At 41.5% G+C, this 26762-nt stretch overlaps 1 protein-coding gene across 3 annotated transcripts in view; it reads left to right on the top strand.

Moving 5' to 3' along the window:
- The window catches only part of LDLRAD4 (low density lipoprotein receptor class A domain containing 4), a 426827-nt gene that overhangs the window by 214645 nt on the left and 185420 nt on the right, over window positions 1-26762 (top strand). For all 3 annotated transcript variants that reach the window (XM_034762570.1, XM_034762567.1, XM_034762568.1), the window contains one exon: window positions 17736-17876. Coding sequence is in view for 2 of the 3 variants with exons in the window: in XM_034762567.1 (XP_034618458.1) it covers window positions 17736-17876 (141 nt within the window). In the remaining variant the exon portion in view is untranslated. The remainder of the gene's footprint in view (window positions 1-17735; window positions 17877-26762) is intronic.

The following is a 26762-nucleotide window of genomic DNA, read 5'->3' as shown; positions in this document are numbered from 1 at the left end:
CCAAAACCTTACCCCCCCACCCCCCAGACAGCCCCCCCCCGAACTCCTGACCCATCCAACCCTCCCCCTGCTCCCTGTCTCTTGACTACCCCCTCGAGAACCTCCCTGCCGCTTCTCTGACCTCCTGGCCCCCTTACCGTGCTGCAGAGCAGCGCGCTCGGCAGCAGGGGGAGGGGAGCAGGGTCGGAGCTCCAGACTGCCGGAGGCCCGAGGCGAACGGCCGGCCGGCAATCTGCGAATGCAGGGAGCGGAGAGGAGGGAGGGAGAGAGAGGAGGGGAGTGGTCTCAAGTTGCAGGGGAGAGGAGGGGGAAGTGGAGGAAGGGCTCTGGCTGCCGGAGCCCCGTGCAAGTGGCAGGATCCGGCCGGCTGCCCTGTAAGCCGCGCATGCTCTGCAGGGGGAGGAAATCCAGACATTTACAAATTCCCCCCGGACGCTATTTTTAACTCAAAAAAGCCAGACATGTCCGGCAGAATCCGGACGAATGGTAACCCTATATTATGTGTAGGGAATGACAAATTCTTAGCTGCACTTCTATGACCCCAGTAGCTGAAATGAAGTTACATAGTTGTAAATGAGAGCAGAATTTAACCAAATGTTAAATGTTTATTTAATATTCAGATTTTTATTTGCCCAAAAGACCCTTTGAACAAAGCCTGCTACAAAGCTAGAGGCTACTGCTCTGACCTAATCTGAAACCCTTTTCAGAACTGTACCTGCAACTTGGCAATATGCTTGTCAGGTGGAACGACATGGTCTGCACTAGCCCAAGCCCAAAGAATGTGCTCCCAGAGAAAGTATGTTACACCTGTAGTTTACTAGGGAAACAAACCCTCTGACATAGAAGAAGGAACTGCCACAGTAACATTTCTCTCTGCTATTGCCACCTGGAAGCTGGCTCCCCAGACTTCTACAGGTCAACGGCTAATCAGTTTGGCATTTGCAAGTCAAGGGTCAGTCCTGTGATAATGGAGTTTTGCAAGGCAATTATTGCTGTGGTGAAAATTTCTAAAGTCTTCGAAATTACAGGGGGAGGGATAGCTCAGTGGTTTGAGCATTGGCCTGCTAAATCCAGGGTTGTGAGTTCAATCCTTGAGGGAGCCACTTAGAGATCTGGGGCAAAATCAGTACTTGGTCCTGCTAGTGAAAGCAGCGGCCTGGACTCAATGACCTTTCAGGGTCTCTTCCAGTTCTAGGAGATAGGATGTCTCCATTAATTTATTTTTATTTATTTTATTTAAATAGTAATGTGATTTGAGTGAACGGGCTTTCCAAACTATGCTGGGACTGTCAACGGCACATATGTGCCCCCTCCACTGCAAGGTGCAAGTGAATATGTAAACTAAAAGGATGCTACTTGTTTGTTATGCAGGCCTGGATTGACCTCAGAAGGAGGTTTCCTGAACATCAATGTGGTGAGATGCATGAACAGTGCGGGAGCTAGTAGGAGGCAACTGCCCCTCACAGCAACCTTTAGGTGTATGTGTGGTGCCTGTCACATGGAGCTGGAGAATAAGTCCGTTCCACATTCACCCAGAAATGGTGGCTCCTGTCCACTGGACTAAGCCCAGTTCCCTGCTCCAGGTGTTGCAAAACAGTGCACGGGGTCACCTCCACCAATGACCCATTGCCCCCCTAATGGCAAAACCTGGCTCTGCCACTGTGCATGACGGCAGGTTATTCTGGTGATCTGGTATTTACATATTTGGGCAAGAAAGCACTTAGTCCCTCCCAATAATATGGCTATCAGTGGGGTATCTGTGCCTACTTTACTTTAGGAGACCCAGCCTAGTCTCTATGGCCCTGGCTCATGAAGCCATTTCCTGATTTCAGAGCATCTGGCAGAAGAATGTTTAATTACATGCCGAACAGCTGCAGGGTGGTGGTGTGGCACAATGCAGGCTTCCCAGTGCATTTCCTTGAGGTCAGGTGTGGTGCCGCTGGTGAGGCCTGCTTTGATTTTGCTCCAGCCAAGTTCAAATGGGCTTCTACTATTAAAAAGCACCCTCTTTGTAGGGTTCTCATTTATTAACCAGAAAGTCCACCACCAAGTATAAACAAAACCTTTGTCCCAGCTTCCTAGTTAAGAAACTGAGTCAATCCCAGGTGATCCCACCTGAGTCCACGGCTTGCCTCCATTCAAGCTCTTCACCTGGGTACTGTATGCTCAGGTCTCCATCCCTGGAGTCATGTCTCCTGCCGCTATCTGGATAGAGTCCTCCTCTGGAATCAGGGTTCGTGGAAGTCTATTAAGGGCAGTTCTTCCCAAGAACAGTTTGTAGTTCCTGACAAGCCAGACTTCCTACCATTGTTTGGGGGCTTCCCCTGTTGAGGCCAAGCCCCCCTGGATGCCTGCCAACTGCGGCTCTCCCTTCAGAATTCTCCCTGCTCTGCTAGGCTCCCCAGAGAGCTCCCTGTCTCCAGGCTGCTTGCCCTAGGAGCCAATTTTTTGCTTTACTCCACTCCTCAAGAGCTTCCTCTCTCCCAAAGAGAGCCTCCTCTAACTGAGCTTGGCTGAGCTGTATTAGAACTACATGCAGGTGCTTGTTTACTAATGAACTGTTAATTGGCCACCTGGGCAGTCATCTACCTGTGGTGGGCCTTAGGAAGGCAGTCACAGATAGACTCCCCTTAAAGGGCCAGTGGTGGAATGTGCATTTGGCCAACAGAAGGCAAGATGGTACTGCCTTCTGACCTGTTTGGATGCCACTGTGTATAGTGCCATTCATGTTATTGCTGCATACTGCACAGTATATGTGAGGATAAGAGAACTTTCACCAGGAGTGGGTGTTGGTTTACGGGCCTGCAACCAGAAAGTGTGCACCCTGATAAGAGGGGCTGGGTCCTAGACAGGGAGAGAACAAGTAAGCGTTGACTTGGTGTGCCAACATCCTTACTTTGCAGTAGGAAATGTGACAATGTAGTGTTAGTGTTATTGTAGCCATGTCTGTCCCAGGATATTAGAGAGACAAGACGAGTGAGGTAATATCTTTTATTGGACCAACTTCTGTTGGTGAGAGAGACAAGCTTGTCTCTCTCACCAACAGAACTTGATCCAGTAAATGAAAGTACCTCACCCACCTGGTCTCTCTAATGTGGAGTTATGCAGTTCACCTGAACCTACTTATAGCTATTTATCTATTCTTAACCTGTGACTTTATTAAAAGCTTTGGTTTGAACTTCCTGTCTCCTTGTTGTTTCCCAGGCACTCACACAAATTGTGCTCCTTACTGACCTCACAGCAGAGGTCCACCAGAATCTTGGTGTGAGTCTCTGACCAACCAGTAACACAATAGGAAGCGGATTCCCTAGATGGCATCTCGGTTCAAGAGCTCTTCTAGTGCTGAGCAGAAATGTAGCAGGCTATGTAGAATGTAGAGTTTAAATTAGGGATGTAAAAGTTTAACTGGTTAACCAATAAACTTGATGCTTATCAGTTTCAGTTAACGATTAAATTTGGCTGCCGCCCCGCGCTCCTGGGGTCCCAACTGCTGGGATGCCAGGTATGCCGGGACCAAGTGCAGGACTGGCACACCAGGATCACAGGTGTGGGGGCGGCAGCCGGGATCCCAGGCACGGGGGTGGCGGTGGAGCCCCGTGTAAAATGTGGCAGTGGTGCAGCATCCCCCCTCACCCGTAATTCCCCGGTTAAACCTTTAACTGTTTAATCGATAGAATTGTAATAGGTTACACTGTTACTTTTTTTACGTGCTATTTACATCCCTAGTTTAAATGTGAGAGTTTTAGATTGATTTTAAGGGGAGTTGCAGGGGGTCCAATGTAATAAACAAAGCTGTAACTTTTTAGTATCCTGGATGATGCTAGAATAGCACAGCTAACTCTAAATATGTTGTTTCCAAAGTGGGTTCAGCAAGGTGGACTTTTGGGCAAAATTACATAATTGTTCTTACATGTTAATAGTGAAATGAGTGCTCCCAGTGTTGTTACAAGTGTTTCTGCAGCATTCATCTCAGTAGTGTCTGGCTGCTTTATAGTAAACAACAAATGAAACAGAGAAAAATCTTGTCACCAATAAAGATGGCAATAAAATTTCCCTCGTTTGATCTGCCTGAAAAGGGGCCGTCCCCCTTAGCATGACAAATCTGATTAATCAGGTAAACTTTATATGGTGCCTTTATAGCCTCCAAGCTCAGGCTTTGGAGCATTGTCAGGAAAGGCAAGTTTGAGATGAGCCCTCCAATGAGAACCCTCTGCTCTTCTGTCTAGAAAAGGTCCATGCAGGGAAACTGCTAATCTTAGCTGCATGGAAAAGGTAGTCAGTTACCTTACCTTACTCCTTTCCTTCTGGTGGAGTACCAGAGTCAACCAGAGAGGGCTCTGCAGTCAATTTAGCGGGTCTTCACTAGACTGCTAAATCGACCCCCGCTGCATCAACTGCAGCAGTATCAATCCTCGTTAAATGTAGACATGGACCTAGTTTCCTGATGGACTCAAGAGGTGTGCTTGTGGCATTCTGTACTTGCTTAACCTTCTGGGCAGTCCTCACGAGTAAACAGCTGCAGGGGACATTCATGGATAACAATGGTAAAGTCTGTATCAGAGAAGAAAGATCACAGACTCCTAGCCAGCCATAGATAAAAACTGGTTCTATGGACAAAACTTGTCTTATGCCACCCCACTTTCAATGATCCCCAAGGTTTCTAGTGTAATTTTGTACAACCTTTTAGTCAAGACAAACATAGCTGAGTGTCTGAGTTCTGCTAGCCTGGTGCTTTGTAGCTTTAGACAAGTTTAGCCTCCTTCTATGATTAATGGAAGTAATAGTAAACAGTTAAATAAACCATGATGGTCTTCTTAAGTTAAACATTCTGCCATGCGGGATGCCTTAATAAAGTGGTTGAAAGGTAATCACTGAATGAGCAAGGAGTGTGAGAACTGAGAAAGGGCAGCAGTTGAATTTGAAGTAGAATTGAAACTCTCTTTGGTCTGATGTCCTTCCTCAAATGAGTTTTTTAAGATTGTAAGCTCCTCCAGGCAGATGCTGTCTCTCAGGCTGTGTTTGTACATTGTTCCGTAAAAGCTCTGGCAGCGGGGAAGGAGCTACACTGCTTGGGGCCTTTGGACACTAACAAAACACAAATAATAACATTTGCTTAGGGTGATCAACTTTGACTACAGCTTCATCACTTACAGTTCTGCTACTTGTTCTACATAAGCAGATTATTTTTGATTTTTGTTAGTATTCTGCTTGGCATCCTTTTTAGGAAGTGCTTTTTTGTTTTGTAAGATCTTTTTATCCCTGCCTTGCCTCCACCAATGGGCTTCTGCTATATTAGATGGCAGCTTGCCATATTTCTTATTAATGAAAGCTTTTTTCCCAAATAAATATGTTCCTTGGTGTGTATGCTGTCTTCTATTTATGATTTACTTTCCATTATAAAGCTACAATCTGTAATATTAAAAATAATACATAGCCAGATGTTTATCGAAGGTTGAACAGGGTTTTATTGTACTGAGTCTGGTATTTGTGGTTTATATTTCTTTAATCTCTAGTGAAGTGTGCTTCCTCCCCTCTTCCCCCCCCCCCCCCCGTGCACTTCCTCCGCCCCTGGTACCCATATAGCAGCTGATGGTGATCTTGTGAATAGATTTTCTTTCAAGCCTTTCAGCGTAGAAATGTGAAGAGATAGGAAGAACTCAATATCTCTTAATGATGTTTCCTTTAAAAGTGAGTTCGTATTTGAGAAATTGGATCTAGATTGAGCAGATGTCCTGGTTTACTGGGACTGTCCTAGTGCCTGGTTGATTCTAGTGAAACAAGATCGCCGCCCCCACCCCCACCCCCCACATTACACCTACAGAATATCTGGTCACCCGCTACTGGCTGCCTCTATTGCAGCAGCTGCTGTTAACTTCAGTGGGCTTTGGGTTAGGCCTTTATATAGATGTGTCCAAGTTATTGTGTTAAGATTTCATCATGTGAATTGCTGCTACACTTTGCCATAGCAGTTTTAGGCCAACATAGTTTGCATGTGATTGTATTCTTTTATTTGAGTGGATAGAATAGAATTATGCCCCAGGGTCAGATAACCATTTCAGATCTGTTAAGTAAAGAGCTGTGACTGACATGCATCATAACACTGGTCTAAAACAGCATCTTTTTTTTTTTTTTTTTTTCAATTAGATACTTCCTCTGCCCCCCTCGTTCCCCCCTTTTGGCCTGTGGTTGGACTTATGTTTATAAAAACAAACAGCATTTAGCTATAATTTAAAATGCCCTACAGTAAATGGGATGACAAAACAATAGTAATGCTGTTTATATGTGTGAAGTCAAGTGCAAGGGAAGTCTAAAAGCATTAAGTGTAATGCCAGCGTGGGATTGTCTGGTTGAATAGATACAGCAGGTGTAGATTAAGCATTAATTAAGCAGGTGTAAATAAAGCAGACCTAGCATTTCACAATTTAACATTCTGTAATCAGAGTAGGTATTGCTATAGTTCCTAGGCCAAATTCTTCCCTCCTGTTGTTATTGAAATCTTACCTTTTGCATTTTATGATTTTTTAATTTTTTATTAAGTGTTTACAAGCTCCGAGCTGTATTAGTGCAGTATGTGTGTGCAATGTGTCTATCACACACACGTCTGCCTTGAATGTGAAAGAGAGATGTTGTATACGCATATTGTATATATGTAAAATATATAAAATAGATATACATAAAAATATGGAATTCACACAACAGTGTTCTGTCCTCTACATCAGACATAAGGTCCCATCATTAACAAATATGTTTGTTCAAAAATAAAATGTTAACTAACAGTATGTTGGCTAATTTTTTTTATAATTGTGTTCTAAGGAAAAATAACTAGACATCACTACAGAAAGATCTAATCTTTTAATCTGTAGCTGCTAGCTTTTGCTAGCTTCAGGTTTAGCTAGAGAGAGAGAGTCCTGTCTGACCAGCCTACTGATGCTTCACTAATTGCCACTTGAAAATGAAGAGGGGAAATCTGGTAGCCTTGGAAAGTTATTTATAAAAGAATGATCATGCTGGCTTGTGTGTAGAATCAAAACTCTTTCCTCCCTCCTTCTGTCTAGGCAAGCCATCACATTGAAAAGAGCTCTCTGGTGTGGTGTTAGGTACATTTGTCTAGTCTGGACTGGCCCACGCTTCCCTGTCACTTGAAGTCACTCCAAGTGGCTCGATATAGATTTCTGTACTTTTACTTACTAACCCTCAGTCTTACAAAGCTCCATAATATATTATCTGCAGTGAGCCAAGTTTGGTCCATGTTGTTCTAAGATAAAATCTTCTGTCCTGTTTCTACTTAAAGGGCACACTGTTTAAATGTGTGTTTGGTACACAAATTATTTTAGGCTTTTAATTTTAGTGTGCAAGTTGGAGGTTTTCTAATAATACACAGGTTGACTATTTGGAAATATCTTGCTACATTTTGCTGAATTATTTAATTTATATAGGCCCTATCTTACAGAATCTTACTTGTGTCACTAGTCCCTTTTGACTTAGTGGGACTGACTCAGTCATATCAGTAAAAAGAACGAAGAGTACTTGTGGCACCTTAGAGACTAACAAATTTATTTGGGCATAAGCTTTCGTGGGCTAAAACCCACTTCATCAGATACATGGAGTGAAAAATACAGTGTGTATATATATATATATATATATATATATATATATATATACACACACACACACACACACACACACACAGATGGGGGTTGCCATACCAAATCTAACGAGACAAATCAATTAAGGTGGTCTGTTATTAGCAGGAAAAAATAACTTTTGTAGTGATAATCAGGATGGCCAATTTCAAACTGTTGACAAGAAGGTGTGAGTAACAGCAGGGGGGAAATTAGCATGGGGAAATAGTTTTTAGTTTGTGTAATGATTGTTTGAAATGGGCCTTCCTGATTATAACTACAAAAGTTTTTTTTCTCCTGCTGATAATAGACCACTTTAATTGATTTGTCTGGTTAGAGTTGGTATGGCAACCCCCATCTTTTCATGTTCTGTGTGTGTGTGTGTGTGTGTGTGTATATATATATATATATATATCTTCCTACTGTATTTTCTGGTCCATGCATCTGATGAAGTGGGTTTTAGCCCACGAAAGCTTATGCCCAAATAAAGTTGTTAGTCTCTAAGGTGCCACAAGTACTCTCATTCTTTTTGCTGATACAGACAAACATGGCTACCACTCTGAAACCAGTCATATCAGTGTTTATTGTGTTAACTTTCACTATGACTACTTTCAGAGTAGCAGCCGTGTTAGTCTGTATCTGCAAAAAGAACAGGAGTACTTGTGGCACCTTAGAGACTAACACATTTATTAGAGTTAGTCTCTAAGGTGCCACAAGTATTCCTGTTCTTTTTACTATGACTACTGTGTATGAAGTCTATATAGATATGTGTGTACACGTGTATCGATAATCTCCCCCTTTCCCTCTCCTGGTTTCCCTTAAAAGAGGACATAGCAAACTATAACAACTTTGGAAAACGATATTACAAATCCAAGCCAGGTCTTCTGGCATCTATAATTTCCTGTGGGTGATAGTAGTATTAGGGCATTGACTGTGCTGCTTCATATTATCCTAATGTGGCTAATAGAAAACCCCTTTTGGAGGGGGATCAGTGGTCTGACTTGGCAACCCACCCAAAGGGGCAGTGGTGGAGATGAGGGAAAGGCTAGCCAATGTCCCTTTGAAGAATTCAGGAAGAGAGTGGCATCCCGACCAGCTTTTTTTCAGAAGCCAGCAATGTTGAGTGGCTGGGGGAAGGAGGATGTAGGCATAAATCTCGCAAGAATAGCTAGCTGTTCCTGTGAATTTGTCAGCATTTTTAGTTTAGTTCACATTCATCGGATGTGAATTTGGATCTGCCAGGGATGGGATAAAAATACAAACCCTGAATTCTTACTTAGGCTGACCTGGCAACATCCACATGCCAATCTCTAGTAATGCATTAATTAGTTAGTTAATATAAAGCACTTTGAAAATGGTAAAGTACTACTAAGTATTAATGTATACTAGTTTATTTACTAATAAAGAACAGGAGTACTTGTGGCACCTTAGAGACTAACAAATTTATTTGAGCATAAGCTTTCTTGGGCTACAGCCCACTTCATCGGATGCATAGAATGGAACATATAGTAAGGATATATATATATATATATATATACAGAGAACATGAAAAGGTGGGAGTTGTCTAAGAGGCTAATTAATTAAGAGAAAAAACCTTTGTAGTGATAATCAAGATAGCCCTTTACAGGCAGCTTGACAAGAAGGTGTGAGGATACTTAACACCGGGAAATACATTCAATGTGTGTAATGGCTCAGCCATTCTCAGTTGCAGAGATATAGGAAGAAGGGAACACACATCAGGGCCCAAATGGGGCTCTGGGTGATCACTACTTCCCACCACCCAACACAGATGTAATGAGGTTAAGTGGTGTCCGTATAAAGAAATGAAAACTACTGATTATTCCTCAAGAAAGGCTTTTAATGACTTACGGCTATAAATGCAACACAGAAAACAAGCACAAGTACAAGTAAACTTTTACTACTATTTTTAATACTGCAGCATTAATATAATCTGAGATCAAATTTCCCTAAACAAGCGGTGACCCAAGTTTGGGAAACACTGCTGTATAGGTTGTTGATCAGGTGGTTTCGCAGTTTCTTTGAGAGTGTGTGGCACAGTCTCTCAGCATAGTCTGTGTGATATGTAGATTGTAATGGATTTTTTACCTTTAGTCCTTTTGGTATGATGTCCATCTGTTTGCATTTGGAAAGGAAGGTGATGTCTGTCTGTATTTGTAAGAGTTTTTTCATGATGGATTTCCACTCCATATGGCTAAATGCAGTGCCTTGCTACTCTGAAACCAGTTTATTTACTGTTTTTGTAGGCCTTGCTGAAATGCCACGTATGGTGACAGTTAATGTAAAGCAAATTAATGATTGGCTTTAATTGATTTGAACTGCTATGATTTGAACTGCTACAAAAAGGTTGTAGAGCAGTTTTTAAACTAGGAGATGGGGGAAAGCCAACTGCTGCAGAGGAGTATGTGGATCGGACAGAGACTTCTCTTAGGGGAGAGTCGAATGATAGAGAATCTCCAGGTTATAGTCAGGAGCAGAGGATGGAAGAGGATAAAGTAGGGGCCAGATCAGATGATAAACAGTCACATAAAAAAGAATCTGACACATCAGAAAAGGGCAGACAAATAAACAGTGACAAGTTTTTAAAGTGCTTGTACACAAATGCTAGAAGTCTAAATAATAAGATGGGTGAACTAGAGTGCCTTGTGATAAAGGAGGATATTGATATAATAGGCATCACAGAAACCTGGTGGACTGAGAGCAATCAATGGGACACAATCATTCTGGGGTACAAAATATATCGGAAGGACAGAACAGGTTGTGCGGGGGGGAGGGGAGGATGGCATTATATATGAAAGAAAATGTACAATCAAATGAAGTAAAAATCCACATGTTCCATAGACTCTCTATGGATAGAAATGTCATGCTCTAATAAGAATATTACCTTAGAGATCTATTATCGACCACCTGACCAGGACGGTGGTAGTGATGATGAAATGCTAAGGGAAATTAGAGAGGCTATCAAAATTAATAACTCAATAATAGTGGGTGATTTAAATTATCCCCATATTGACTGGGAACATTTCACTTCAGGACGAAATGCAGAGATAAAATTTCTCGATACTTTAAATGACTGCTTCATGGAGCAGCTGGTACGGGAACCCACAAAGGGAGAGGCAACTCTAGATTTAGTCCTGAGTGGAGCGCAGGAGCTGGTCCAAAAGGTAACTATAGCAGGACCGCTTGGAAATAGTGACCATAATACAAGATCATTCAACATCCCTGTGGTGGGAAGAACATCTCAACAGCCCAACACTGTGGCATTTAATTTCAAAAGGGGGAACTATGCAAAAATGAGGGGGTTAGTTAAACAGAAGTTAAAAGGTACAGTGACTAAAGTGAAATCCCTGCAAGCTGCATGGGCGCTTTTTAAAGACACCATAATAGAGGCCCAACTTCAATGTATACCCCAAATTAAGAAACACAGTAAAAGAACTATAAAAGAGCCACCGTGGCTTAACAACCATGTAAAAGAAGCAGTAAGAGATAAAAAGACTTCCTTTAAAAAGTGGAAGTCAAATCCTAGTGAGGCAAATAGAAAGGAGCATAAACACAGCCAAATTAAGTGCAAGAATGTAATAAGAAAAACCAAAGAGGAGTTTGAAGAATGGCTAGCCAAAAACTCCAAAGGTAATAACAAAATGTTTTTTAAGTACATCAGAAGCAGGAAGCCTGCTAAACAACCAGTGGGGCCCCTTGATGATCGAAATACAAAAGGAGCGCTTAAAGACGATAAAGTCATTGCGGAGAAACTAAATGGATTCTTTGCTGCAGTCTTCACGGCTGAGGATGTTAGGGAGATTCCCAAACCTGAGCTGGCTTTTGTAGGTGACAAATCTGAGGAACTGTCACGGATTGAAGTGTCACGAGAGGAGGTTTTGGAATTAATTGATAAACTTAACATTAACAAGTCACCGGGACCAGATGGCATTCACCCAAGAGTTCTGAAAGAACTCAAATGTGAAGTTGTGGAACTGTTAACTAAGGTTTGTAACCTGTCCTTTAAATCGGCTTCTGTACCCAATGACTGGAAGTTAGCTAATGTAATGCCAATATTTAAAAAGGGCTCTAGAGGTGATCCCGGCAATTACAGACTGGTAAGTCTAACATCTGTACCAGGCAAATCAGTCGAAACAATAGTTAAGAATAAAATTGTCCGACACATAGAAAAACATAAACTGTTGAGCAATAGTCAACATGGTTTCTGTAAAGGGAAATCGTGTCTTACTAATCTATTAGAATTCTTTAAAAGGGTCAACAAACAAGTGGACAAGGGGGATCCAGTGGACATAGTGTACTTAGATTTCCAGAAAGGTCCCTCACCAAAGGCTCTTTGTAAATTAAGCTGCCATGGGATAAAAGGGAAGGTCCTTTCATGGATTGAGAACTGGTTAAAAGACAGGGAACAAAGGGTAGGAATTAATGGTAAATTCTCAGAATGGAGAGGGGTAACTAGTGGTGCTCCCCAAGGGTCAGTCCTTGGACCGATCCTATTCAACTTATTCATAAATGATCTGGAGAAAGGGGTAAACAGTGAGGTGGCAAAGTTTGCAGATGATACTAAACTGCTAAAGATAGTTAAGACCAAAGCAGACTGTGAAGAACTTCAAAAAGATCTCACAAAACTAAGTAATTGGGCAACAAAATGGCAAATGAAATTTAACGTGGATAAATGTAAAGTAATGCACATTGGAAAAAATAACCCCAACTATACATACAATATGATGGGGGCTAATTTAGCTACAACAAGTCAGGAAAAAGATCTTGGAGTCATCGTGGATAGTTCTCTGCAAATGTCCACACAGTGTGCAGTGGCGATCAAAAAAGCAAACAGGATGTTAGGAATCATTAAAAAGGGGATAGAGAATAAGACTGAGAATATATTATTGCCCTTATATAAATTGAATACTGCGTACAGATGTGGTCTCCTCATCTCAAAGATATACTGGCACTAGAAAAGGTTCAGAAAAGGGCAACTAAAATGATTAAGGGTTTGGAACGGGTCCCATATGAGGAGAGATTAAAGAGGCTAGGACTCTTCAGCTTGGAAAAGAGGAGACTAAGAGGGGATATGATAGAGATATATAAAATCATGAGTGATGTGGAGAAAGTGGATAAGAGCTTCATTCCTTGGTAATTTCTCCCCCTTTGCCTAAAAACAAAACATTTAAACTTTTAGTATGAGAACCATGGGGTGGCTATGGGAGGAAAGAATTGCATTCATACCCGTTAAAATGTTTGAAAAATAAATGACTGTTGAGAGAACAGAATGCTCTCTACTTTTCCGGAAAGGACAAGAAAAACAATTCCAAGGAGGCCCTAAGACAGTCCTGAAATGTGTTTTGTACAGTGGTTGGAAATCTTGTAAATGCTATTGCTGAGGAACAATAGGACATTATAACCCGTGTGGTGGCAGAAATAGTAAGTGTAGAGCTTAAAGGAGAAAATACTGTTAAAAGTTTACAGTGTCTGGGGTCTGTTTGGCTTCAGGGCAATGAAATTTTCATGATCAACATTAGGAATTGTGGCGCATCCTTAGTATTCACAAACACTGCTCAAGGATAGATCGATACAGTTTGAGAGATAAGCCAAGTGATCTCGAGGGCACCCACTCTAGGTTCCCGACTCCTCAGCTGTCACCTCTCTTGGGCAGAGACCTTTGTCTCTCTCCCTCCTGACTGGGGTTTTTTCAGGCTGCACAGTTCCCCAGCAAGCCAGACAGCCTAAATGCCCAGCGTCTGCACTTTTGTTTTTTTCTCCTGAGGTATGAGCAGCATAAATGCCTGCACTTATAAATTATCACACGGCCCTTTCTAAGCAAGCACATTTATTCTTAAGGTGAAAGCCTTACAGAGAAAATATATTAAAAACAATCAAAGAATGTATATGTATGCTAATAAGCTTACCAGAGGTCACTGCCAACTCCAACAAGGGCTCTGGCAGGTGTTCAGTCCTTCAGACCCCCCTAAAGGTTCTGTGGTTACAAGCTCATAACAGCTTTGCTCAGAACAAGCCCACATATGCATAGGTTAACCTTTCCTTTATACAGCTTGGGTCTTTGATCTTCAGAGACAGTAAACAATCCGTCAGACATTGATTCTCTCCTCAGGGCGTAGCTTCAAAAGGTTGGGTCTGGAGGTGGGAATTTGCATTTTCCTCCCTCCAGGTGTTTCCTAGGAAACCCACATAACTTTGTCCCAGAATTTCCTTCTTGTTTGGCACATTGTTTAAAATAGTCCTTTGAAGCTCATAACACTTCCCAGGGTTTAACTTGGCCACATTTCCCCTTAGAGAAATTACATACAGTCCCACAATAGTACATAAACTTTGCATTTGTAATACAATGGACTCCACAGCTATTTAAATATAATTGAATAACATCTACCAAAGGTACTGCACAGCCACGGCCTCTCTTAGAAGCCTATTCCAGAGTGTAACTAACCTTCAGTCTTCTTTTCTAAGATTAACACACTCAGCATTGGGCGGCAGATATAATAGGCCAGGGAAGGCTCTGCCTCCCTGGTTGCAGGTTTGGTGGGGGAAATTTTTGCTTTTTATTATGCCCCATGCAGGTTCTGGGGCTGCTGAGGAGGCAGAATGTGCTATTCAGTTTCCTGGGTGCATTAGTAGTCTCCCAGGACTCCTGGGACGCTGAGTAACACATACTGCCTCCTCAGCCACCCCAGAACCTGCTTGGGGCATAGCAAAAGCTCAGGTTCTTCTTCCGGAAGAGAGAAGAAGAGAAGAGCTTTTGAATTTTCGCAGGGCAACTTGGGGTCTGCGGAGGGGAGGTGTGGCTGAGGGGTCTCCGGCTGGCCCGGGGCTCCTCCGAGCAGGTGGGGGGCTTGTGGCTCCGGCTGGCCCGGGGCTCCTCTGGCTGCACGGGGGAGGGTGGGCAGGGGGTCTCAGGGCTCCAACTGCATATGGGGGAGGGGATCTCGGGCTGCAAGGGGTCTGAGACTCCGGCCGCGTAGGGAGTACAGGGGGTCTCAGGCCGTGGGGGGGGGAAGGAGGTCTTGGGGATCTGGCTGCGGGGTGTGTGTGCAGGGGGTATCTGGGCTCCGGCAATGGAGAGGGGAGGGGGTCTTGGGCTACGAGGTGGGCAAGGATCTCAGGGCTTGGGCTGTGGGGTGGGGGCAGGGGGTCTCGGGACTCCAGCCATGGGGGGAGGGGCGGGCGGAAGTGGCAGAGCCAGGGGCTAGCCTCCCTGAAGTGGGGCTCCACCCGCTGCCCATGACGCTCATTTTTTTAACCTTTTCTCATAGGTTAGGTTTTCTAAACCTTTTATCCTTTTGTTGCCATCCCCTAGATTCTCTCCAGTTTATCCACATCTTTCCTGAAGGGTGGCATCCAGAATTGGACACAGCACTCTAGCTGAGGCCTCACCGGTGCCAAGCAGAGTGGAACAATTACCTCCTGTGTCTTACATATGACACTCCTGTTAATATATCCCAGAATGATAATAGCCTTTTTCACACCTGCATCACATGGTTTACTCATATTCGGTTTGTGATCAAAAACAGACTCAGATCCTTTTCAGCAGTACTACTACCTAGCCTGTTATTCCTCATTTTGTAGTTGTGCATGCGATTTTTCCTTCCTATATGTCGTACTGTGCACTTGTCTTTATTGAATTTCATCTTGTTGATTTCAGACCAACTCTCTAATTTGTCAAGGTCATTTTGAGTTCTAATCTTATGTCATCCATCCCTGCCCCCCCTTCCGCCAGCTTGGTATCATCAGCAAATTTTGTAAATATACTTTTCACTCCATTATCCAAGTCATTAATGGAAATATTGAATAGTACTGGATCGAGGACTAACTGCTGTGAGACCCCACTACATATGCCCTCCCAGTTAGACAGTGAACCACTGATAACTAATCGGAATAAAATTTTTCAACTGGTTGTGCACCCACTTTATAGTAATTTCAGTTAGACCACAGTTCCCTAGTTTGCTTCTAAGAATGTCATCTGGGACTTTGTCAAAACCCTTACTAAAATCAAGATATACCACATCTACTGCTTCCCCCCATCCACTAGGCCAATAAACTGCCAAAGAAGGAAATAAGGTTGGTTTGGCATGATTTGTTCTTCACAAATCCATGCTGGCTATTCCTTAGAACCCTATTGTCTTCTTGGTGCATACAACTGGCTTATTTCATCATTTTTTCCAGGATCTTTCCAGTATTGAAGTCAGGTTGACTGGTCTATAATTTCCTGGGTCCTCTTTGTTTCCCTTCTCCAGTCTTCTGGGACATCACCTGTCCTCCAGGAGTGCTCACAGATAGTTGCTAACAATTCCAAGATTGCTTCAGCTAGCTCCTTAAGTATCCTAGGGTGAATTTCATCAGACACTGCTGGCTTGAATGCATCTAATGTATCTAAATATTCTCTAATCTGGTCTTTCCCTGTCTTGGCTTGCATTTCTCCCCCCTTGCTGTCAATATTAATTGAGTATCTGGTCACAATTAACCTTTTAATGAAGACTGAAGCAAAAGGCAGTGAAGGCATAGCCAGAGTAAGGATGGATACTGAATGTTCATAAAGGTGATCCTCTACATCATACATGTTGGCTGAATGATGTGGGGAGAAGCTTACATAGTCATTGCTTGTGCTGGCACTGCTCCTGCTGTATGTTCTTTGAGTAGATGAAGGATTTCAGTCTCCAGGGCTGTTAGCCTGGCACCTTTCACAATGAAGAGATTTACGCCCTGGCGTTCCCTTGCACTTTCATACTAGGAAGGAGAAAAGCAAAGGGATAAAAAGGAACTTGAGGAAGTTTTGTCCCTAAGCTTTACAGAATTTGAGGCATAGATCTTCCATTGTTAGAAGAACCTGCCTTGGTGAAAAAGTAAAGCGTAGGCAGACTCCTGGGTAAGCCCCATTGATTAGTGAGAAAATCTTTATCTTCCTTTGGCACACTGCCACAGTTGAGATCAGCAGAGGCACTTGAGTAGGAGCTGCCTCAGTATAAATGAGAGGAGGCTGCTGGCAGGATGTTCTCTGTCAGAGATCCTTGATTTTGGAACTCACTCCCCCTGCGAGGTCTGCAGAGGTGATATGTGTTAAGTTTCCAGGCATACTGCAAACACCATCTTTCCAATTTTGTTAGTGCTATATTTGTGGGTGGTAGCAAGAGTTTGCAGGAGCAAGTCTTTGAGGAGGATGGAATATGTAGAGATCCTTCATGTAGACTCTTGACTGAATTGTGTCCCTAGAAGTGTGTGTACCTCTGCTCTGGATATCAATGGGAATTGCATGTACCTTCATGAGAGTAGAATTTAGCTCTAACTAGTCTAATCTTAATTTGATGAGTGGGGCTTTAGTGGCACAACCCTCAATAACATTACTGGGAGCTATGTATATATAGATAGATAAGTTTTGATATCATTATCTATTTATCTATGAACTTTAAGATTATAAAGTCAAGCACTGAAAAATTAGGATAAACCAAAATTAAGACTGCCTTCTTGAGTGTATGCATTGTGACACAGTCTTAAAATACATGATCACATATTAATTTTTCTTCAGAATTCCTGCATCATTCAGGGGAAATCATCTATTTCTTTGTAGTAAAACAGAATTTAGAAAACTAGAACCCCGTGATCTACACCTTCACACTAAATTGAAGAAGTTTTAGAAACTTACTAAAATGATACGTAACAGTTGCAAAACAATAGGGGCATCTGGGAGTTCAATGCGGAGACAGCGAGTTCGTGCTCATAACTAGCTAGGAGACTGGCAGTTGGGAAGGTGAGTAAAGGAGTAATTTTACGGGGCTGAACAGGATTCGTGGAGATTATCGACTACGCTACCTCTTTAAAAATTGATACCATTTTACGTCATGCAAGTCTGAAACCTGGTGGTCTAAAATGTATCTTGTACAATTAATCATTCACTAGTTATAGTTATTAAGCCAGCACTATATTGTGTGATTCAGCAAGAGAATGAGAATGGCGCATCCACTATTATAGCCCCTGCCTGAAACTAAATTCGTTTTCAGTAATTGTAATAGCTGCCATTATAGCAGTATTGTACAATGAAAGAGAAAAGTAAGCACTGATTACATGACAGTTTTTGTTGTGCTTTTTCAGAGTGCAAATTCACCTGCACCAGTGGTAAATGCTTGTATCTTGGTTCGCTGATTTGTAACCAACAGAACGACTGTGGGGATAACAGCGATGAGGAGAACTGTCTACTTGTAACAGAGCATCCACCTCCAGGCATCTTCAGCTGTAAGTACTTAACTTACCTTTTGTGTGTGTCTGTTGTGCACACTGTCACTTCAGAATTTACTTTTATGGTTGACAGTTTGGTTTACAGTATGTTTTGGGAAGGTGCTGGGTGAAACGGGTATTAAAGGTTGTTTTTCTTCACCAACAGTAATTTGTAATTTGCTTTCTCTAAGCAATAGCTTCCTTCAGCCAGGAAGTTTCTAACTCTGGGGAAGTGATAGCATTTTTTTTTTCAGTACTGCAGCTATTCTCATGATGATGAGCTCTTATGGGACATACAAGGTTATTGCCAGTTGTTGAGAAAGTTTGTTTCGAAAATATACAATCTACATTCATTTATTTTAACACATTCCTAGAAAAATGAAATGTTATGTCAATTTCCAGAGCTTAATTTGGCTGCATGTAGAAATTGTGTTTTATGCAATAGTTGTCCGTTAAATGAGTTTATTTTTATTCTAAAAGCAGTGCCTGCTTTCTGACAAGAGTGAGTCTATGTGCGTGTTTGTGTGTCTGTGTAAAATATTTAAATTTTCTGTTCTTTGAAATACAATAATCTCTTTGCACAGAATGATAGAAGTTTATTGGCATCTGTGTATATTTCACATTGACTGGTGCACACTTTAAGATGTGTTCTTATATCTTAATGCTTTTTCATAATTTGGACATTGAAAATTATTTGGCTGTAAATCTGTTGTGCATACAGAGACATACCATTTTCAACACCCATTACAGAAAGCTTCCTATACCCCAGTGGAATGGGTCAGCTAGCACATTTTCTTAATAGTTTGGTTCTGTTATACAGTACTGGTTAAGCCATTTCAACTCAGGTTGAGAGGATGGATTAGGGACAGCCATTTTCAATCATTTTATTAAACAAACAACTTGTTGTATTATGAGGTTGTCAATTTTAATTGTTGTAAGGCCTCCTGCAACCCAGGATGGGAGCTTGTTAGTAGAGGAACATCTGCTTTAAATCAAAAGAATAAATAAAAAGATATATGGGGAAATAATAGTCTCAATGGCGAACCAAGGAGAAAAAAGATAAAAGCCAACAGTCAAAATAGTAGTTATAAACAATGCTCAAACTAATTGGGGTATTTGTCACTTACTGGCCATTAAATATGCTCTTATATGATACAAATTAGTACCAGTGGTGTTACGTAACAGAAGATTATTCTGAATAAGGCAATAGATCTAGTAGTCTGTTAGCTTTCCAGCTTAGGAAACTAGCTTTCTAAAATAGTTGTTAAAGTGAAGTCCACAGGCTCTAAAGAGATGACATTTTGAATTAAGGGAGTTTGGGCATGTTTTTGCACAGTGTTTTTAATAGGAACCCCTATGAGATGTTGTGTGGGCTTGAAATGACCCAACAGCTAATATTTCTAGTGGCCCCCATATCAGTGACTGAATGGTAATAAAAGTAACACCACTGCTCACCAGAGGTGTTTTCAAATAGAGATATATACCATTAGTATCACTATGTCACCTGTATTGTAGGATCTTTTGGTTGATATACACCACCTTCCATAGAATACACAGGAAATATCACTGAAACAATATGTAAATATGTTGGAAATCTTTGTCTGGGTCTAAGTTCCAGCAGGATTGACCTCCTCTTTTTCTCTTGGAGTCACTTTATCTTTAGGTGGTGTCGCCTGGCACTAAAAAGTGCTAATGACTTCCCACTGCTATATTATATTTAAAAGTGACTCATCTCTTTTTGTTTTGACTTTTTCTTTCCCTACAAACTATGTTTATCTGACTTCACAATAATGCAAAATTAACACTGCTATGAATGTTCTGCTTGAATTTGTTTAAACACGCAGTACCTTGATAACAGTAATCCATGTTAGGATGTGCATTCCTTGGCTCCTGGTGAATTTCTCATTCACTTGTATGTCAATAGTCAAGCACTGAACACACTGTTTTTGCTTATTGCTTGATCTAATTAAGTTATGTCAAAAGTGATAGAATGATTTGTGGTGTACCTGATGCCTGGACTCAGTGATGGCAGAAAAGATTGTGCTTGAACATTTTTAATAGGATAAAACTGCTACCACGACCTGATGCCATGATGAACTCTACTGATTTGGCCTTTCCAAAGATACTGTTACTGACCTTTTTTTCGTGGTCACCCACAGTACCGAGAATAAATGAGTGCAAAATGGCAAAGACAGTGCTTTTAAGAACGAGCATCCAAGGAAAATTAACCAGGACATTTGCTGCAGCATATAGGGAGCCCAGCAAACAGTTACCTACTTAACTTTGCATGAGTCATCCCACTTCAATGGGACAACTCACATATGAAAAGTTAAGCAAATATGTAAGTGTTTGCAGGATTGTGGCCTGATCCGTTTTCCTCTGCTGATTTACAGGAAGAGTCTCTCTCCCTCTTGAGGGGTTTGCCCCTGTACAGCGGTGAGAGATTATAGGCCAATTAGGTCATATGTATACTAGAAAAAAATGTGTGTTTGCTAACACGAGTTAAAATCCTAGTGCAGACAAGAAAAGTTGTAGTATTAATACATGTTAGTTGGTGCAGGTAAATTTTAACTAGCAAATATATTCAAACTGCACCTTGCCTTGTCTACACTAGGATTTTAACATATATTAGTTAATGTGTGTTAAAATCCACTTTTTCTCCTAGTTAAAACAAGGCTTTAGTGTGTGGTGAATGACTCTGTCCAACCAGCCTCCTAGAAAGCAGCCTCTGTCAACTTGAGGCAGCACAATTTATCATTTGTATTATTACTAACAGTAGTAGTACTTATTTAGTACTCTGGTAATAGAGCACTTATCACATAGCAGCTATGTGCCTATTTAGAGGTCTAGCATACAGTAATTACAGAAAACTGTGATAGGAAAAAAAAGAAACAAAAGCTCAACTAAACTTGCATTGGATAAGAATGCAAACGCAGAGTTTTCACCATTGCAGTCCTGGGCTCAGTAATGACTTGACATGCCTTGCAAAGTTCCTGTACGCTTACTTGTGAGAGACCTGTAAAATTAGGACTGTCTGAGGAATTCAACAACATGCCTCATTCTACCAGGGCACAGTTCATTTGTCCTAGTTTTTTCCAGTGTTTGTGCAGCAAGTGATTCCCCTACCTTAGCCTGCCCAGGCTTCTAGGAAGCAATTAGATTTTGAAAGTGGCATAAGGAATGGAAAGTTTAAGGCTGCTGTCTCTTTGCAGCACACAGTACTGCAGCCAAGAGTAACTGAGAAGCATTGCATCTTCTAGAAATGCTGGAAATCTAATTCTTAGTTTGTCTGGTTGACTGTATAGCCTGTTTTCAGTGAAACTGGTTGTGTGAAGTGTTCTGTGTGTACACATAGGCATGCTATTTAAACAAAATACTGACTTGTGTGAAAATGAGATGAACTATAAAATGAGGCAGAATGCATCTCTCATGTCACATGAAATTTATGTACACATCAGGTGGTAAACTGTCAGCATTAATAAGGCTGACACTTAACTACAGTTTGGGGTAGTAATGTCAGGGTTTACTATGGAATCTTTATTTTCCTTGGTGAGGTAAATAAATATTACTTCCCCACACCTTTTGTGACAGCTGTGTACCTTGTAAAAATCTATAGGGGGGTTGAAGAATGATTCTGCTTTATAAACAAGAAACTCAAACAAAGGAAAATATTTTGTTTAATAACAAAATAGAGAGGTTCAAAAAAGCCTTTTGCAAGGCTCTCTTACTGTGTCACTGAATTTGTGCAGATAAAAACAACCTCTCAGATTTACATTTTGATTGTGTTTCTGCTTTCATGTGTGCCGGGCTGTCCCACTTCAGGTGAAATTTATCCATTTCTTTAAATATTTAGCAGTCTAGCGTAGATGTTAATGAAAGTCTGGCACTGCTATTTTGAGAATTGCAACAATGATAGTAATTTTCAGTGTCAGATTACTGCTTTGCAGAGGGGAAGGGAGATGGGAGGAGGAGAGAGAAAAAAGATTGTTTCACTTCTAATAGAGTTTGCCATCAGCCTGGCTGTGCCAGACAGATGGATCATGAATACTGTCTAGACTCTCTCTGCCTGAGTGGAGCTGTGGTCTCTAAGGACAATCAATGAGACGCCAGCTTAAGTAACTGGGGAAAGTCAGGACGAGCTCTCCTCTAATCAGATAGCAATCAATGCAGATCCTGCTTCACCAGGCTAGACACAAGGCCCTCTGTTACTGATAACAGGTCAATACCGATTTCAGCTGAAACTTGTCTATTATTAGGCTTTAGAGGGAGAGAGAAAGAGGCATAGTATTTTAACGCTATTGATTTCAACTGTATATGTCCAGAGAATGCAGAATGATTTAATTCAGGAGTGTGGTACTTGGGAGGAACGGTGGAGAGGGGAAAGCCGTCATATGGCTATAAAACACACACATCAATCTGTTTAGTTAGGGCCTGTATTTATTGATTGGTTTAGTCAGTGTATGCACTTGGAAATGCCCCTGCTGCTCACTTTCCCTCAGTTTGGTCCGCTTGATCAGGAAGCATTTTTTTTCTGGCCTTTTTCCCCTCCTTCCTCCATTCAGATGATGTGTTGTGGGGTATCCAGCCAACTCTGCCCTCGCTTTGGTGTGGGGATGCTGTGCTAACCAAGGAAAGCCTCTGGGAGATGTTATTGAGCTTAATGCTCTTTGGTACTGTAAATTTTCATTGCTTTGCTACTAAGTACCAGTCATTTCTTGCTCATTAAATAAAACTGTGTGAAGTAGACCTAGAAGTGTATGCTTCTTAACCAGCAGAGTTATAACAATGGTTGGATTTAAAACATTTGGTATCTTATTGGAAATGGCAAGATGAATCTCTGGTGAAATGTTGCAGAATTACCCCCAGTGGTCTCAGTTCTGGTTCTCTGTATAAAACCAAATACTCCATTGTTGGTTTTTGTTTACTTTTAGAAAATCCATTTTGTTTTAATTCTTTAACCCCTGTCTTGTACCTTGAAATGCTAGAAGCTGTACGCAAAGTGTTTGTTTTTTTTAAATTGTTTATTGTCTGCAGATTTTGAAGTCCATCAAGAAAAAGTTGCTGTTAATATAAATCTAAAGTTTGAATGAGCAAAGCATGATCTGAGAGTAGTATTTGAGTTCTGTGTTTATTTAATTTTGGTTGGTTGGTTGGTTTGTTTTCAAAATATCAAGTGCTGTTTGCCTTTGTGTGGACACGGGTGGAATCCTGGTCCAGTGTAGTCAATGGCAAAACCCCTGCAGACTTCAGTGAGACAAGCACCCACAGTTCTCTGGAACACTGAGGTATTAAAAAGTGTGGCAAACATCCAGGCGGATTTTTAAAATAAGAGGCAATGTCTGGGATTTTTCGGATTTTTGCAGAGCAGGCATTGCAGCTCAGAAAGAGCTGTCTCTGTGATCCAATTGGTCCCTCCTTTGTAGCTGCCATCCTGCCCACCTAGGTGCCAGCTCCCAGCCCTGGGGAGAGGGAGAGGCCCACAGGGAGGCGCTGACTGATGGGCTGGCATTGAGGCCTGGGCTTGTGCCAGCTACCCTGCCACCATGACAGGGAGCAACACTGCTCCCCACCTCAAGAGTGAGGCTACAGATACCCCCTCCAGCACTCCCCAGATTTCACCTCCAGCACCCCCAGGACCCCTTCCAGTATATACACACCCCCTCCAGCACCTCCAAAATGCCCCTTCCTGCACCCTCCCAGTACACAAAACCCTGCCCATCCCCCAAATACCCTCTCCCAGTGCACACACCCCTCCAGCATCCCCCCCCCCAAATACTCTCTCCAACATCCCCCAACTATACACCCCCAGCTGCTTCTCGTTCCACTCCTGGCAGTGTTCTCTTTTGGGGAACCTGAAATATGGTAATCCTAGTATAAGAAAATACATAAATTGGAATAGCATGGAGAAACTGCTGTAATGTTAACGTCAGCTCACAGTACTACATGTTGGACATTGTTCTTGTAGAGATATGTTTGTAGAAGATTATGATTTAAAGATGCTCCATCATAAGGGACAGTATTATGAACATGGGAATTTGAGATGTGTCTTGGAGGGAGAGGGTTGGGAACACCCCATGTCTGTATGCAGCAGTTCACCAGAGACATTCTCCAGTTTGTTTTATTAAAATTTTATTCCTTTCTCATTCACTGGTTTGTTATTTAATGAACCCCAAGATCGTTACAGTTCTCACCCCCATACATTTTCAGTTGCAGGGGAATTTGGCCATAGAATTTGGTAGAAGTTGTGTGGCTAAATCTCTGTACAATTTCTTAATACAATTTTCTAAAATCTTTCCAATCTGACTTTTACTTTTTTTCCTCATTCATTCAAATATAATGATAATTGAATAATTCCTAATTATGAGCATTACATCTGTGCTGTGTTTGTACTTGGCTAACAGAGGTGTCTAGATGAGCAATGATAAATTGTATGTTATTGGAAATCTCTAGATTGTCTTCTCCCAAGCATGCAGCTAGTATAAACAGTGTTTCTATTTTCATAATTGTTAAAGCATTACTGAGGTGGTGTTTTGAAGGGGCTTTTAAAAATAATGTGCAATAACAAGCCAAATAAACAACCCTCATCCCCTAAGAGTACTGCAGACTAATGTTTGATAGTTCTTTATTCTGCAGATGTATGCCTGACTCTGTACCTCCAGAGACTCTTCATATTTTGATCAAATGAACAACTTTAATTTCTCTTAAGCAGAAACATGTCGCCCTAGGAAGCCATCCTCTAACATTTACATTTTAGCCATTGGAACAACTTCCAAGGGTTGTGGTGAATTTTCCATCCCCTGGCAATTTCTAAATAAAGATTGGATGTTTTTCTAAAGGATGTGCTCTAGTTCAAACAGGAACTATATCAGGGACTTCTGTGGCCTGTGTCATGCAGGAGTCAAACTAGATGATCACAGTGGTTCTTTCTGGCCTTTGAATCTATTGTTCTATTTCAGTCAGAAATGGCACACTAGATGGGGAGGGCTCTGAGTTACTATGGAGAATTCTTTTCTAGGTGTCTGGCTGGTGGATCTTGCACACATGCTTAGGGTCTAGCTGATCGCTCTGTTTGTGGTTGGGAAGGAATTTTCCCCCAGGTCAGTTTGGCAGAGAGACGGGTTTTTTTCCTTTCTCTTCAGCATGGCACAGGGTCACTTGCTGGCTTAAACTAGAATTCTCTGTAACTTGAAGTCTTTAAATCATGATTTGAGGACTTCAGTAACACAGGAAGAGGTTAGGGGTCTTTTATAGGAGTGGGTGCAGCAAGATTCTGTGGCCAGCAATGTGCGGGAGGTCAGATTAGATGATCATAATGGTCCCTTCTGGCTTTGAAGTGTATGAGTCTGATTCTATGAGACACGTGTACAGTAGTTCACATTTAGGTTATTTGTGATACTTTGTACTGTACTACTACACGTTCTGTAGTATAATTTGTAAAAATAATGAAGTCTTAATAATATGGCAACACCCGGAAGCCTCTGTTGTTAAATCTTTGAGGCTGAGAGGCATCTATTTTTTGGTGAAGACTAAAAGTGTATGGGTTAGTGAAATAAAGAGCTTCTACTTCCTCTGTGGGATGTGTTTGCATGTTTGTGTGCACGCATGTGTATGTATATATGGATTTGCAAAGTGGAGACCACTGGAATAATGAAATTCCTTCAGAGAAGGATTTGTGAAATGGGGGGACCCCAAGCCATGAACTGCACACGTTCTTTCTTGTAGTTTCCTGAGGACTGTCATCTTGGAGCTCATAGAAAGCGATGCATTTTGGTGGTTACAGCAGTCTGTGTTGTATGGAAAATTATGTACAAATTTGTGCGCTCTTTAACCAAAATATATTGCCTTTGATACGGAGTAAGCCACCTGTTCTTCAGAGTCAGTGATTAAAAACAAGAACAGACATGCCATCTTATTAAAAATCTAAGACCTTACTCAGAAAAGCAGTTGAGCACACGCTTAAAGTTAAACGTGTGTAAGCACCATTCCTTAATATGAGATGTTTTCATTACTTTGGGTCTAACTGTTTCATTATAAAAAGTCTTGGTCCAAATAGTAGCAAAATATATATGATAACAGGCTCTGTCACGGTGCAACTAAATATAGCTGTGGATGCTTCCGAATTTAAAGATAAGGATGTCATATAAATGTTAGTGGGTAGGGGTTTGGAATGGGCCCATGAAAATGTAGTGTAGCATATGTTCCCTTATGGTAACAAGATCTAGTTAAAACCTACCTGGTTCTTTAAAATATTCCTTAAAAAGTGATGGTGTAATGTAATAATGTCTGGCCAATTGAATCCCATGGAAGAACACTTTACTTCTGGGTATATAAAAAGCATAGGATATTTATCCTGGTCAGAGAAATTAGCATTATGGTGAAACACCGAGGGGGAGAAAAGTGCTCCATCTCTCTTGAATTTCATAGGCATAAGAGTGAAAGAAGATGGCTTTTAGGATCCACCATAGCAAAAGTCTCTCACAAATCAGCAGACATTGGCTCACACTGTTTCTTTCTATTAAGCATCTACGTTTCACATTCTGGCATTTTTTATAGAAAAATTTGGATTTTTCTTCCAGTTAACATTGTATTGTCTTCTGAATAGTGGTGTTAAAAACTCAAAAACCTAAGGACCATAGCAGCCTCATGCAGAATTTTGCTATATTTAGTACTGGACCAAATTCACACCCTCCCCTCCCCCCACCACATGAAAGCTGGATTTGAGTTTGGTCTATAAGATTTAAATTTAAAAAGCACAACTTGCCAAGATAGGGTCTGATCGTGCACCTGTAACTGCTTAGCACATCTCAGGATTAGTCCCCATGCATTATAAATGTATAAAGTATACTGTAGTGAGCCTGAGTGGGCTCACTCTGACTGGAAGAGTGAGGGAACCTTAGATGCCTC

This window comes from Trachemys scripta, chromosome 2 (genome assembly GCF_013100865.1).
Source record: "Trachemys scripta elegans isolate TJP31775 chromosome 2, CAS_Tse_1.0, whole genome shotgun sequence".
Taxonomy (NCBI): Eukaryota; Metazoa; Chordata; order Testudines; family Emydidae; genus Trachemys; species Trachemys scripta.
This window is presented reverse-complemented; position numbering and strand designations above follow the sequence as displayed.